Here is a 14,604-nt window from a genome sequence, read left to right as displayed (position 1 = left end):
TGCGGCAAACCGGAACGCACCACTTCGGTGGGTACAAAATATGAAGAAGCCAAATCAGCGGGCGAAATGCAAGGAAGTCTGACGAGGGAAAAACCCGGAGCAAGTCCGAATCCAACAAGACGTGAAATGCAACTTTTTCGGCACAACGCTCGAGCACAAAAGCCTGGCCGAAAAGCACACACACATAGAGCAACCAACAACCAACATTCTGGCCAACAAAAGGCCGGGCAAATGTACAAAAGCCAAACAAGAATGGCGAACCAAGGAGTTCTGCACAAGGAGCCATCGAATCCCAACGAATTCCTCATATCCTCGCCTCCAAGGACCCTCTATTCGTGGCGCAGTTTTGTGGCACTTTGAGGTGAGGCGTTCCGGGACTTTAGCCTAAGCCTTCTCCAGCTGCAACTGAATCCGGATGTCGTTCTTCCAGGCACCGAAACAGAAGGAACCAAATAAGCCCTACGCAGAAGGATAGAAAATTTTGGATTCTGTAACTCGGCTATATGATACCCATTGAGGTGTATTTGTTAGATGATAAATACAAATTCTTATTAACTAATCGAGGTACATTATGACACTGAAAACTAGTACATTTAAACTGTAATCTAAAGATAGTCATAGACTATCTACATTCGTTACACAGCAGATGCAGTATGCCTTCGAAAGCTGCCTGGAGAGAACCAACCGGAAATATGGCAACGAAAATGGGACAATCGAAGTGAAAGGGATGTAAAGAAAAGAGAGGAAAACAGGGGACCAGAAAATACAGAATGGAGGCAGCGACATGAGTACATTTGTTTATGCGGAAACCGAAAAGATGGAGCTGCCTCGTCCTGCTCCCGCTACCACTCCGCTCCCGCAGGACTCCTTCAACTGGCAAGCGTTGAAATGGAACAAATGAACTAAGTCGAGAATTGCCAACTGCACACTTGAGTCGCACAACGAATGAAATAAAGCCCACAAAAGGAGCAGCCACAGCATCAGAGCTCCAGAGTTCCAACAGAGGCAGCCCGAACAAATGATTTCACAAGAAAAGTTAAACTTGTAAATTCAAATTTCACATTTGTCTGGAATTCGCAATTACACTTTGGCAACAACAATGAAATATGTCCGCTTGCTACATGGCTACACACCTGCCCAAAAATCGGATTGGGATGGCAAGTGGGCGGCATTTGCCCCTTTAATCCACCTTCCCAAGCTCTCCTCCCCGCTTCATGGCTCATTGTTCGTTCCCTGGCAAATGGAGCATTGAGTGGAGAGGACCAGGAGAGCTGCCTCCTAAAGCATATTGTAATAATCCAAATGAAATTAAATGTACCGTAAACATTTCGAATTACGAGAGCTACAGCAACTTCAAGGTTCTGGCATGCCACAGCAACAACAATGAGGAGATCTATGCTTGGTTTACCGACTATAGGATACCTAGTAAACAAAATTTGAGAGACATTACCACCTGAAACTTGAAAAACTTTTGATCTGCCTGTTGTTATATTACATATTATAAACAACGGGTGTTATTTAATCGAAATATAAATTTCTTAGCAAGTTTTTAGCAATTGATTAACTTAGTCAAAGGAACCCATATATCACCACTTTATATTAAATAAAATAGTCTTTGCACAATATTTAAGTTACATCCTTCTAGCTGTGGTAACCAGATGCCTCCATTGAGCTGGATACCCTGTAAAAATGGGAACAGCAGCAGGTGCACGCGGTGCCCCAAGCAGTGAGCCAATAAAAATGTCCGTAATTGCAGATGGGAAGCATGGCCAGAATTTGGATTGGGAATAGTATGTAGGATGTGGGAACCAGTAGGGAGAGGGAATCCACATTAGCTGGATGTGGAATGCAAATGGCTAAATTTTTCGGTGCAATTTTGTGAGAGCTTCTTTTGAGATAATTCCAAAATTAAAAAGTTTTGTAAAAAGCGAATTCTTAGCAAGTAAGTCAGAAAAACTAATGAAAAACATAAAATCTGTTTAAAATTATAACTTAAGGTATTAATGAACACGAAATAGTTTCGTGTATGTATTATTATTCTCTAATGATAATGTTAACTAATATCTTCTCTTATAAAATAAACAAATAAAATTCATTACCTAATTCCCGATAATTTTCAAAAATTCCTCATCAAATTCCAATAAAATTAGCCTGCTTAGCAACCCATCATCATCATCATCACTCGTAAACATTGCAAATTACCACCCACAGCCAGGCAAATCACTATAACAATATTTCAATCGGTCCACATCGATCTGGATACCCTCGGAGCTATTCGAGCAACTATTCAATTGGCTCGACTGTTGGCAAGGCACCATTAAATTAGCGAAATCAGGCAAGTAAAATAAGAAAAAACGATCGACTTAAGTAAAAGCCGGCCGACAAAATTGCACATTTTACAAGTTTACGAACCACTAAACGGAGCCAAGAGGATCGCCGAAGCCTTTTTGGTGAATTTATTTCTAAAACAACTCTATCGCGATCACCTGGCAACGCAGAGCGGCCCATAAAGCCAGCGATTTATTGCCCGAGTCGGCAACAATTTGACAAGCAAATTGCTATAATTTCTGGACATTGCAAACGGTGGGGAATCCCCTTATTGCTGGCCAAGAATGTTGTGTGGACTTGGGGCCACGACATGAGCAGCGCTTTTTCGCGCTTTTATCTGAGGAAATTTATGTTGGCGATAAAGCCCCGACGACTACTGGACTGGAACTTCTCATCTCAGCTCTTCACTACTTTGCTGTTCTCTGGAGAATCCACAGCCAGGCATTACTTGGCCTAAGGCTGGCATCTAATTGCTTGGCCATCCATTCGGATGGATCGGCGTTGTCCGTTAAATTGCCATAATTTTGCTGGCTTTACGAGCTGCCAGGGAATCTTTTTGCCAACATTTTTCGACCTGCCAGAATTTTCAGAAAAATAGTTGGGAGCCTTAAAGTTTGCACCAAAAGTTTTGGAGATCATTTTGGGCTATTAAATGGCAATTAAATGCGTGACGTGTGTGGTCCGCAGAGGTCATAAATCGCAAAGGAAGAGCATCCACAAATGGCAATCATCATTAAAAATGCAAAGAAGCATTAAATTGGCCAAAATGAGGGAGAGAGGAGCTCAGAAACATAAATGATTTCCTTGGGCATCATCAAAAGCCGTGATAAGGAAATGTTTGCCTTTTCTTTTCGAGTCGTAAAGGCAGTGCCATAAAAATTAAAAGAAAATCACAATTTTGGTTTTGTTTTGTAGCTTTTGTTTTTGTTTTCTCTTCTTCAATTTTAATACCTTTTTGGTTTTCTCAAACAAAATAAGCTTTTTAAAAATATATATACTTTCTGCCAAGGCCAGCTGGCATTTTAATGCCGAGTTTTGGACTAATTGTTGCCCAGTGCGTGCATTTGGGAATTACGGCAGTTGGGGCTTTTGATGGCACTTAGAAAGCCGTTAATCCTAATTTTATGCACCTAGTCTGTTGGCCTGGCCAAGCCAATTTAATGGCTCACTTCCCATGGCTCATAATAATGTTGATTCCTTGCTGATTCATAAATTTGCGTTAGGCTGGGAGAAAAAAGTGGAAAAAATATGGTTGGGAGTGGGAGTTGGGGGTCACTTTACAAGTCCCCAAGCCAGTTAAAATCCCAACAAATTAGAGGTAAGAGATCACCTGGGTGGTCATTATGGAAAAAAGAAGGAATATTTTAACGTTTTTCCCTTTAGGCATCTGTGTAAGGAAGGGCAAGAAGTAGGCTTCATAGATCTATCAATCTTGTAGAACCAATCAACTTTATTTCAATGTCGAACTGAAACATTTTCAGTCAAAGTATATTTTCTTAATTTGAAAAATTAAACTTTTTAATTCTTGAAATCATTTTCCAACACTTATTAAGCCTATTAAAGCGTTCATCGATAATTGCCCTATCGCTATAAACATCGATAGTGCGCCTGAAGAGAGCACAGCCTATTACGACGCTAGCCAACACTAGAGGACGCTAAATAAGTTTTTAATTAAATGTTATGGTCGCAAATTAACATTAGCCATGTCAGAAACAGCTGCACTGAATAAAAACCACTCAATAAGGTTAATTTCGGTAAGTAGTTTCTCTATTTAATTATAAATAAATAAATATATGTAGATCCTTACCTTCAGTTATATATCAACGATTGTTTGGACTGCGAAAGGGTGCATCTGAAGTTCTCTACAAAAGATAATGTGCACTTGATTATCTATGATTTGGACAAGGATCTGTCAAAGGATCTGCCGGCTGTAACACCCGTGGCCCAGGCCATTCTACTGCTCTGTACTCTTTCGTATCCGAATGAACCCAGTCTATCGAAGCTTCCTCAACTCAAAATTGGCAAGGGAAGCCTTTCCTTGATCTTCGAAATGCATCCAATTGACAAACACGATAGCATGCAGCAAATTGAGGAGGTGGAAAGCGATTTGGACGAGACACCATCCACCTCTCAACAGGCATTGCTGCGAGAAAGGCAGCGAAAGGCTCGCAAGGATATGGAGGCCTCTTTGAGGAGACTTCAATCCAAAGTCATCACGGTGAACGTAGAGCGCCGTTTTGATGACCTAACTTCCCTGGACACAGTTTCCTATCAGATCAATGGAGGCCAGAGCAAAACCCTCACCATCACGGAGTTCCACGAGATGTTCTTTGTGCGGCACCAGCACTCCATTAACTATTTGGAGCATCTGCACCAGAAATGCTCCGGCAATTGGCTAAAGCTCATCCAAAGCAGTGGCGATGGCGATCCCTTTAAAGACTTAAAGTGGGTTTAATTTTAATATATAGAATCCATACTCACGCTTTCTTTCAGGGATCCCGACAGCCCCTTCGAGATATTTGTGAAACTTTTCGATCACCAGGCGATGCAGCCGCAGGATGTGATCACCAAGTTGGTGAAAAAGTGCTTGCATGTCAATGAGGCGGTGCGTCTGGCAGAGAGAAAGTTCGTCCTGGATGTCTTTAACCAGGTGCGTCGCATATTCGAGTTCATCACGATGAATGAATACACCGTTTGGTTCCTGGTTCCTTGTCTACATAACAAGGATCAACTGCGGCCTATGGTAAGCTGAGTTTTTTCAGCTTTAACAAAATTACTACACTTTTTGATACCTTTCAAGACCATAGATGATTTTGATTTGACAAAAGTGAGGACCTCCATTCGGGCTGCCGGAGATACTAGAAATATTTACTGGGATTTCACTGATCACAATATTAAGGACCTGCTAATGGTGGCTTTCCAACTTGCCTTGGCCACCAATGTCAACCAATCGGTTCTGGTTATAAGTCATTTGGAAAAGGTAAGTCTAGCTATAATTAGCTATAAATATAAACATTATTTTGTTAATTTATTATAACAGCTGTCCGAGTTTTTAACAATGCAATACGTTACGGCGAGCTTTATGAACGATTCCATTATTGAAAAGGACTCCGATCCCGTAAGTTCACAAATTTATATAGTTTTATACAATTTGTAATAAGCAATATACTTTCAGAAATGGATCTGCCATCGCTACTTGCAACGCATCATTGAGATGGCCTTGTTTATGGGCACAATCGTTATAATAGAATACCCCAGTTCTCTTACTCTATTAAAAGAACCTCGCCAGTTGATCAAGTGCTTCCAGATGGAAAAGAGAGGTTCATTGCAATGGAAAATATGCTCAGAGGTTATCCAGGACACTGACGAGCATCTCGAATTTCTCAAGGAGGCCATAACCAACAACAGGACTATATAGTTTTCAATGGAATTTATTAGGTGAGTCATATTATTCCACGAACATGGCATAAACCAACTTAACTTGCGTGCAATTTCAGCTTCGCCTCGAACAAAAATTCATTTATCTGCCGCCGTCTGCGGCTTTCCCACGCAAATATTTCCATGCTCATTTTCTAATTACGCCACAGCTTACGGGCCAACTGAACTGAACTCTGCCTGAAAACTCATTCTTCAGCTCCATTTCAATTAGGGTTTTGCCGGCTGTCAGTTTGAGTGCCACTGGTGGAGCAGTCGAGGGTCCTTGCACCACCATCTGCACCACCGGCACTGCCGACTGCCGGCTGCCGACACAAAAACAGCAACTACAATGGCTGTCAGACAAGAGGCACGCGTCATTTGCCGGCGAAATGCATTTTGCGCTAACCAAGACCATTTTTAGCTAAAATCACCCGGTGACCCAGTTGGATGGCTAAGAGCCCGGAGATGCATCCTGATGGAATGCTGACTGACTGGCTGACGGACTTGAATGATTGGCGGTTGTTGGGGCAATTCTTTTCGACGCTGATGGGGAAAATCATCCTTTCGGATGCGCAAACTAGTTCTAAATTTTCAATTTCCACTTTTCAAATCTAAATGAGTGACCGAGGCGAAGTTTTTTTTTCTAAATGTTTTCAGATTTTAATACTTGTCTTTGTGCATATTTATACTACTTTATATTTACAGTATTAGTTTCAAGTTATTTGATAATACTAAAGCCTTTAGCTTGCCGTTTTAAATTGTTTGATTTAAGAATAATAACGATAACTTAATTCACAGTTTAATGGCCAAGTTTAACTACCTTTGCTTTCATAAGATAAAAAGAAAACAAATATTAAAACCAATTAAGAAAATCTCTCCATCTTGATACTTTATCATGCCTGTTGGTAGAGAAATCAGTTGCGATCTAGCTGTGGGCTATTTATGTAATATGCAAATGCAATTTTCAATTTATTACCGAAACGGACGGGTCTACGCAGGTCATAAATAATGAACGAAAAATGCTTTAGACAGGTTTTTGGCTGCGATGCGTGCCATATTTCGCACCTCGTCCATGAGCTCGGGATGATCGCATGTCGGCACTCAGCCAAATGACAGGCCACGTGATACCCCTTCATTGTAAGCTCCCCTCTGTCATAAAGATATATGCATGTACATATATACTGTACATTAATTGCACAAGAAACAAATGCTGCATTTTCCAGTGTGAATTTTCCTGCGCTTCGCAATTTTGTGGCTGCCTTGGGTTGCTTTTTAGTTTTGGGTTTTTGTGCTTCGGCAATTGGAAAGTGCACATGAAATGTCTGGGAGGGGGTTTTCTTGTTCATGAACAGCAAATTAGTTTCTACTGAATATTATTTGATGGCTTTTAGGGGCAGGCAGCCGAGCATATGGATATTAGGAGAACTTAAATGCAAATGTAATGGCAATGAATGCCATTAACAAGGAGTTTGCTCACTTTGAATTTCATTTTGTCTGCAGTTGGTTAGTTAGTTAGTGTATAAAAACGAAGTATAATTATGAAGGAATGAAGCTTAACTAATAAGAGAAAGATATAGAAGGTGAAAGTACTCAGAGCTTGTGGATAAAACTAAATTTTAGCAGCGTAAAAAATAAAATTTAAGAAAATTATCCAATAAATCCTTTCAAAGTATGTCCAATTTAAGAACATTTTTATTCCCTCTTTCCATTTGCACTTGCATAAAAAACCCAAAGAAGGGCTAACCATGTTTTTAATAATTATAAATTAATAAGTTTTTTTTTTAACCTTTTTCTGCGCTTCTTGCCCCGTCTTGTCCCTTTTTGGGCTTTTTTCTTATTTGTGGCAATCTGTAATTGTGCGGGACTTGGCTCAAAAGCCGGCACATGGCGGAAGCTGGGCTCTTTTTTCCACTTACTCTACCCTTCTTAGTTTTTTGGCCGACCTCTGACCCAGCCACACCCACCCAACTCAGTGACCGACCACACTGGCAGCTGCTAAAAGCGCCAACGAGTATTAAAAACTCGTTTCGACTAAATATTTAAACAGTTTATTATGCTGGAGCCCCGATGCCATAACATGCCACACATGTGGGCGTGCCAATGCCACCCACCCGCCGCCACCCCTGCCATGTCTATGTAAAATGGCGCGTGCATTGCGCCAAAAGGAAATTCAAATTTGAATTAATTATGATGCCACGCCTGGATGCAGGTCCCCATGTCCTCGTTCCGGTGTCCTGGCATATATTGCAATTTGTTGCTGTTTTTGCCGCTGCTGTTGGTGTTGGGGCTGATGCCATCCGTGGTTCTGCGGGTCTTTTGGTCCCCGGTCCTTGCCACATGGGTGGGGCATTTGTTGCATTTACCAAATAACAAATAATAGCACTTACCGCCCCTAAGGGCGCGACAGGGTGCGGGGCGTTTGAGGGGCTGGTATTTAATTTTTTGTTTAACAAAATGCAAACAACATAAGCAGCTTGCCGATGGGTTAAAGTTGCCACCAGCGAATGAAATGTTTTGGAAAATTTGGCCAGCAAACAAGAGCTTAACTATTCCTGTGTGTGTGGGCTTTAAATTGAAAATCGAAGTGCAGCGAAAATGTGATGTAAACAAATATTGTGTGCAAATTAACCATACTTTCACTTTTTTTAAACTAGAGAAAGTTCGTTTAAAATGGGTAATCGGCTTATGAAATTTAGAAATTTATTTTTAATTTAGTTTGGCAAGACAGAGAATAAATATGAGCTTAAAATGGGTACTAATTCCTATCTTTATTTAAGTTTGTAAACTTAGTTTTAGTATTTTCAAGCTGAAAGTGCATAAAGTTCCGCCTAAACACTCCAAAGCAATTAAGCCACGAATGTAAATTCTCACTTTTGGCGGAAACACCTCCCACAAGGCTATTAACATTTAACTGATCAAAGCATCCAGGTGAGCGAAAGAGGAAAAACCAACCATTCAGTTCCTCAACCATCGAGTATAGCCACAAAAACGGCCAGCCAGAGCAACAATCGATGATGGCCAAAAAAAGAATATCAAAATGTGACGCAAAAAAGGTGGCTTTAATGGCACATTTGATGAAGTACAGGTAAGCCAAGGTAGAAGACTATCGAATACCTAAAATGTAACCAATACCTATCGCCTAAAAATGTTATTAAAATATTCAGAAATGATACAATTGTCAAAATGGTTAGGAAATTATATGATTTTGACAAACTAATCCCAGAAATCCTTGCCAGTTCATTATACCCCTTAAGTCCAGAAGTAATGGGTACAATAAAGTGTGGGAAAAGCGGTGAAAAAGAGAGTTTGGTTTCTGCATTTGCGTTTAATTACGAAATAATCCAAAGCGAGCGTGGCACAGGAAAATCGATGGTGTGGATGGTGGGTGGTAAAAGCGGAATGGAGATGAGGGAGGATATCCAGGAGGATGCGGCTGCCCATGTCAGCGCCAATGATCCAGCAGTGGACAGGCCGTTGATGTTGCTAACCCAATTAAACTGTCTCCCCACTGAACAGATAGCATCCTTGCACGCTCCCCCAGAACCAGAATCCTGCTCCTCAGTCAGCGCCCTCAACCCTCAAATGCAATTTGGTCCTTTTGGCCAACCGAATGAGTAGCAACTGTTTGGTCTGCTACGAACTGGCACTTTGCCCAAATAAACCGCAGAAGCAAAAGCCACCGCTTCATGGCCTTTGCCTTGCCTGATTTACCTCCTCCCCCACTCTTCATGCGCTTCGCGGCGCTTCAATAGCAATTTGCTTAAACTTCTTTTTTAGCTTTCCGTCTCACCGCAGTTGACGCCTTGGAATAAGGCCAGACTTGGCTTATTGAGAAAATAATATATCAGAAAAAACACGCTTAAAGTGGTTTCTAAGTCAAAGCAACTGCAACTCTATATCTTCATTTTACATCACGATATATACATATATAATAACACAAGTTTACCTTTGATTAAATTTTACCATTTTAAAATGCAGATCCTCAACCGACGTTAAATTCCTTTGATTTCCCTATCTATTTCAGCTTTTTTTTACAGCTGCGACCTGAAATTGAATCGAATGTTTTGTTTTCCCTTCAGGAAAATCTCCCCTTCCATGACTATTCTTTTAAATTCCTGCGGCAGGACAATTTTCAGCGCCATAAACGGCGAAAATTTCATTAGCATCAGGCTAGACATCATCTGCCGAACAAAAGGCGGCGGAAAAAATCCCTGGTATAAGACCATTTTATTCAGTCTGTCTGGGCCAAATCAAATTTGGCTAAATGTGCGCAGCGTGTTCTGAAAATCTGGAACGGAGGAAAGAACTTCGTCCTGGAAAATTTGAAGCTCTTTTAATTGTATTGTTGGAAGGCGTTCCCCTTATATTTGTAAAGTGCAAATATGCGAATATTGTTTTTCCTTTTCTTCTGTTAGATATATATATAGTATATACATATTTTCCAACTTTCTCTGTTGACTCTCAACATTTTGTGTTGACTTTCATCAGCGGCCTTGAGCGAACTCAAGACACTTCCTTCTCAGTTGCTCGAAGTCGACGTCTTTTGTTGAACTTCATCAAAGTTGGGCAAACAAATGCATTTTCCTTTTGCTTATGCAATTATCCCAGCCAAAACGAGAAAATGCCTGCTTTTCAGAGCTCGGCTTACGTATTTTCCTGCCATGTTTTTCTTGCCAAAGTGTTTACACAATCGAACAAATTCCCTTTGCCTGCCGCCTTTGCCTTTGCCTTCCCCTTTGCTTTTTGCCCAAGCATTTTTAATTAGTCTCCGTTGGGTTTTTCACTTTTCGGTGGTTTATAATTGATTTTTTGGGTGCATGAAGGTAAACAAGCACAAAGTCAATAAATATTTTGATTTAATTAATACCTTGGCTTAGTGGCAAACCTCGTCGATTAATTGGTAACCATGTAAAGGCATATCATTGTGATTCCATTAAATGTCGTGTGTATTTTCAGAAATTAAAAAAAATGTAGCACCTAAAAATAAAAGAGATGAGCTCAGCTGAATAAATATTTTTTTGCAAAGCTTTTTAGCTTTTTCAATTACCATTATTATTTCACGGGCTTTTTGTAATTTTTTTCCTAGCTTCGCGGATAATATAATATTTATTAAGTGTAAATAAGATTGCTCGGAATTATGTTGCACATTTGGGAATTTAATTATCAGCTTTTTGCCGGGCCACACTTTTTTATTCGAACTTAATTTGATGAAAAAGTCTGTAAAAAGGCAACAATTGGCAATTATCAAAATAACAATTATAGCCAAATGAGTTAAATTGGTTAAGCGTGAAATTGCAAAAAATTCAATTTAAATAGTTTGCTTACCTCTTACCCCTAAATACCATATAGAATATATCTTTTATTTGCCTCAACTTATTTGATGCGAGACAAACATCAGGAATTAGAGCCCGCTGGCAAAACATTCGTTTCATCACCGCTGTCTGTTCCCTGACGGGAAAGAGGAGGGTTGGGGAAAGTGGGGGGTGGGACAAGGCACAGCATGCTGTTTCCTCCAGGCCCAAAGGAGCATCCTTTGTTTGTAATTAATTTCAATATAGCAAGGCATTACAAGAGAAACTCAGTAAATTTCAAAGTATGCTGCGAAGCCAATAAACTCCGGCGAAGAGCTTCCATGGGATGGGTGGTTATGGGCTGCTAGTGGGTGGTGCTGGGTGCTGTTCTGTGGCTCAAACACTCGCAAACACATGGTGTGTAAAATACATTGTGAATATTGCACACGAGACGCGTGAGATGAAAGAAAATGCTAAAATTTAAACGTGAAACAGGTGGAGAGAGCGGGGAAAGTTCAGTGGGTCGGTGGGTGGACTATTCAGCCCGCCAAACAACACCACCCACCGCCCCCTGACTAGCGGCGTATTACTTTGCCCATAAAAGTAGTTAAATTATGTTGACTGAAAAACAGCGCCCTCACATGTGCGAGCATGTAGGTGGAGAGAGGAGCACAGGGGGCGCGGCATTTCAGTGGGTGGTGGGCTGTTGGTATGCCAAGGTTGCTGATACCAACACACACACACACATGCTCGTACAAATACCGATTCGTATTTTTGCGCCAAAGCAGATAAAAGTAACTCGCACTCGCCATTTTAGTTAAAATATTTGCACGTTCGCAGGGATTGCACGTCCATGGGCGGAGAAAGGGGGGTTAGCAACTGTTTGGTTAGCTTTTCATTTTATTGGAATTCTCATCCGCATATTGGCTGGGGAATTGTTTCGTTTCATACCGCCCTATTTTCCGATGAACAGCTTTAGTTCTGCCCACAAAATTCCCACAACAGGGAAGCCAACGCAGCGTCTCATTTAAGTTGTACACAAATCTGATAATACCAAAATATAAAAAGTTTAGTATTGCATATGGTTTTGATTTGAAAACACTATCTTGGACCTCTTTTGTTATTTCTATTATTCTAAAATAGTTACCAAAACATATCAAACAGTTATTTTTGTCATGTTGTCGTAGGCTGACTACATGGTCACCTTAAGTATCGATATAATTCCGATAACCGATGAAGCGAGGTTAAGCTAAGATAAGATCATTGACAGTTAAGCACTTTTTCGATTGGATTTATTCTTGGTTGAGGAGTGAAAGAAAGAAGACGTGTAGGTTGTACCTACAAATAGACTTTTAAAATGTAGAGAAACGAGTATATATGTACATATATATAGTATATATATATGAAGATGCTTAAGAAACCAAGTACATAGAGTATATTTGTATGTACATTAAATGGTTAACGAAATCCCTTCAGAAATGTAGTTGGGTTCCTCACTCTAGAAGCTTTTGAAAATCCTGACACAATATAAGGCAAGTTAAAGTAAGATTCGAATGATATTTTAAAAAGAGCAAATTATCGAAATATTAGAAGGCTATTAGACAACAATGAACAATTCATGTCAAGAACAGGAGAAGGATTACGAGCTGCCCGAGCCACCCACCGATTCCGTCTCCGCCCTGGAGTTTGTACCGAAAACTAGTACCTGGAATGCACTCTGCGCCGGGAGTTGGGATAATTCAGTGCGAATCTGGGAGGTGCAATCGAACCAGGTCGTACCGAAAGTCATGAAGGTACTGGGTGGTATACCTCTGGATATTTCTTGGCACCACTCGGGAACGAAGGTGTTTGTAGGTGATAGCAATGGGGCTGTGGTCGACTGGGATTTGGAATCTAACCAGATAATCAAAATAGGTGCTCACCAGGGAGCAACACGGACTTGCCATTGGGCGGACCAATTCCTGATGACCACCTCCTGGGATAAGACCTTAATTGTGCGTATCATGAATGTCATATAAAATCCATACATTAATTTGTGCTTACCTTTATAGTTCTGGGATCTTCGCACTCCCGGGACAATCGTCAAGAGGTTTCTTCCAGGTCGTAGCTATGCTGCTGATATATTGGATCCAGTGGCGATAGTGGCCAGTTCCGATGGATGCATCAGCGCCTATGCTTTGGATGATGGAGGCGTGGAGAAAGTGAGGATGAAGAGCGCCGGGAATAAGACCGCTCAAGCGCGATCCCTTGCTATAAATAAAAGCAAGGACACGGGGAACATAAGTTGGTTTCTAGCCAAATCGAATGGTGTGGTGTACGAGCAGAGTTCGGCAAACAGAATAGGTACCTTAGTCATTAGAAGTAACCGATGGGAGCCAGAAAATGGAGTCCTCAACGTTCATACTTTACACGATATCAAAATCAATAGGGAGAAGAACCAAATGGCCACCGCGGGATCAGATGGGGTCTTCTCTATCTATGAATGCAACACGTTCAAGCTGATGAAGAGCAAAAAACTTGATCAACCGATTACCAAGTGCTCCTATAGCGGTGATGGAGAACTCTTTGCCTACGCCTTGGGCTACGATTGGTCTAAGGGCCACGAGTACTTCGATCCTAACAAGAAACCACAAATACTTTTGAGACCCTTCGAGAAGGATGTTAGACCTTAGTTTTAAAATCTTTTCATTTTATTTTATTTATTTTTTTATTTTAGAATTAAATTTGTTGACTATCCAAATTGTAGGCATAGTTGTTTAAGTTCTGTTAGCCACAATCTATGTTAATCCCGAACCTTTGCCATCAGTTTTCACCATCTTGTGATTGCAATTTGGTAAGCCCTGTGTCGGCGACTCAAGCTTGATTGAAATATTGCAGCCAATTTCGCATGCAGCTCAAGTCGGTTTCCTGTCTTCCTGGCCTGCAAGTGAAACTGCTCCTTCTGCTGTTATCCTGCTTCCCGTTTGGCGACAATTAACAAACAGTCAACTAATGCTCATAATGAGCTTGCATGCGATTAATTTTCCACTTGAGCTGTTGAATTTCACGCAGCCTCTCGGCCTGATTCCTTGCCCCATCTCGAGTGCACTCCATAAATCATATTCCATTGTCGGTGGCAGTTTCATTGTAGGACGCCGGAGGAGGTTGCTAGGACGGAGGACAGAAGTCGGGGGTCTTATCTGGTCGGAGAATTAGGAGGTGGCAATCGACTTCATCCCCATCTCCATCTCCCAGCTACATAACCATATCCAGTCCCGCCGAATCCCGCACTTAATGCCGCTTCCCTGCTCGCCAGCTTGGCTCTGCATATCAGAGACTCACGTCAGATGTCACTAATCTAAATTTATGCAAATTGCCAACTGTCTGACTTGGCTCACATGCGATTTCCACTACCGCCACCGGCAGATTCCAAATGCAGATCCGGAGCATGGAGCAGCGGGCTGAAAGCTGCAAACTGAAGACTGAAAACCGAAAGAGACTTTGCAACAGTTGTAAAAATGCAGCTAAATTCAAATTTGACATCCAGCAAAGTCCGACTTGGAGTTAAAGTTGGAGGTGGCAGTGGAGC

General features: G+C 41.2%; 2 protein-coding genes across 2 annotated transcripts; both read left to right on the top strand.

Annotated features, from left to right (window-relative positions):
• Positions 1 to 4,031: 4,031 nt before the first annotated feature.
• Positions 4,032 to 5,945, top strand: LOC108112362 (protein ORD). The gene is made up of 7 exons (XM_017222192.2): positions 4,032 to 4,082; positions 4,142 to 4,773; positions 4,822 to 5,071; positions 5,129 to 5,308; positions 5,369 to 5,446; positions 5,504 to 5,766; positions 5,826 to 5,945. The coding sequence occupies exons 1-6, from the start codon at positions 4,032 to 4,034 to the stop codon at positions 5,744 to 5,746; spliced, it is 1,434 nt and encodes a 477-aa protein (XP_017077681.2). The 3' UTR covers positions 5,747 to 5,766; positions 5,826 to 5,945.
• Positions 5,946 to 12,643: 6,698 nt separating this feature from the next.
• On the top strand, positions 12,644 to 13,708 carry LOC108112149 (protein Rae1). Its single transcript, XM_017221897.2, has 2 exons — positions 12,644 to 13,030; positions 13,088 to 13,708. The coding sequence occupies exons 1-2, from the start codon at positions 12,644 to 12,646 to the stop codon at positions 13,706 to 13,708; spliced, it is 1,008 nt and encodes a 335-aa protein (XP_017077386.2).
• Positions 13,709 to 14,604: the final 896 nt, after the last annotated feature.

This window comes from Drosophila eugracilis, unplaced genomic scaffold (genome assembly GCF_018153835.1).
Source record: "Drosophila eugracilis isolate 14026-0451.02 unplaced genomic scaffold, ASM1815383v1 contig_90, whole genome shotgun sequence".
Classification (NCBI taxonomy): domain Eukaryota; kingdom Metazoa; phylum Arthropoda; class Insecta; order Diptera; family Drosophilidae; genus Drosophila; species Drosophila eugracilis.
Note: the sequence above shows the minus strand (reverse complement) of the source record. Positions and strands in the feature narration are given on the sequence as shown.

What these genes read in the sequence shown, in the direction of transcription:
- LOC108112362 (XM_017222192.2), top strand. Translation starts at nt 4,032, where the DNA reads ATGTCAGAAACAGCTGCACTGAATAAAAACCACTCAATAAGGTTAATT. An exon ending in GATCCCTTTAAAGACTTAAA is followed by an intron (nt 4,774 to 4,821) that starts GTGGGTTTAATT and finishes GCTTTCTTTCAG; the next exon opens with GGATCCCGACAGCCCCTTCG. An exon ending in AGGATCAACTGCGGCCTATG is followed by an intron (nt 5,072 to 5,128) that starts GTAAGCTGAGTT and finishes ATACCTTTCAAG; the next exon opens with ACCATAGATGATTTTGATTT.
- LOC108112149 (XM_017221897.2), top strand. Translation starts at nt 12,644, where the DNA reads ATGAACAATTCATGTCAAGAACAGGAGAAGGATTACGAGCTGCCCGAG. An exon ending in CCTGGGATAAGACCTTAATT is followed by an intron (nt 13,031 to 13,087) that starts GTGCGTATCATG and finishes TTACCTTTATAG; the next exon opens with TTCTGGGATCTTCGCACTCC.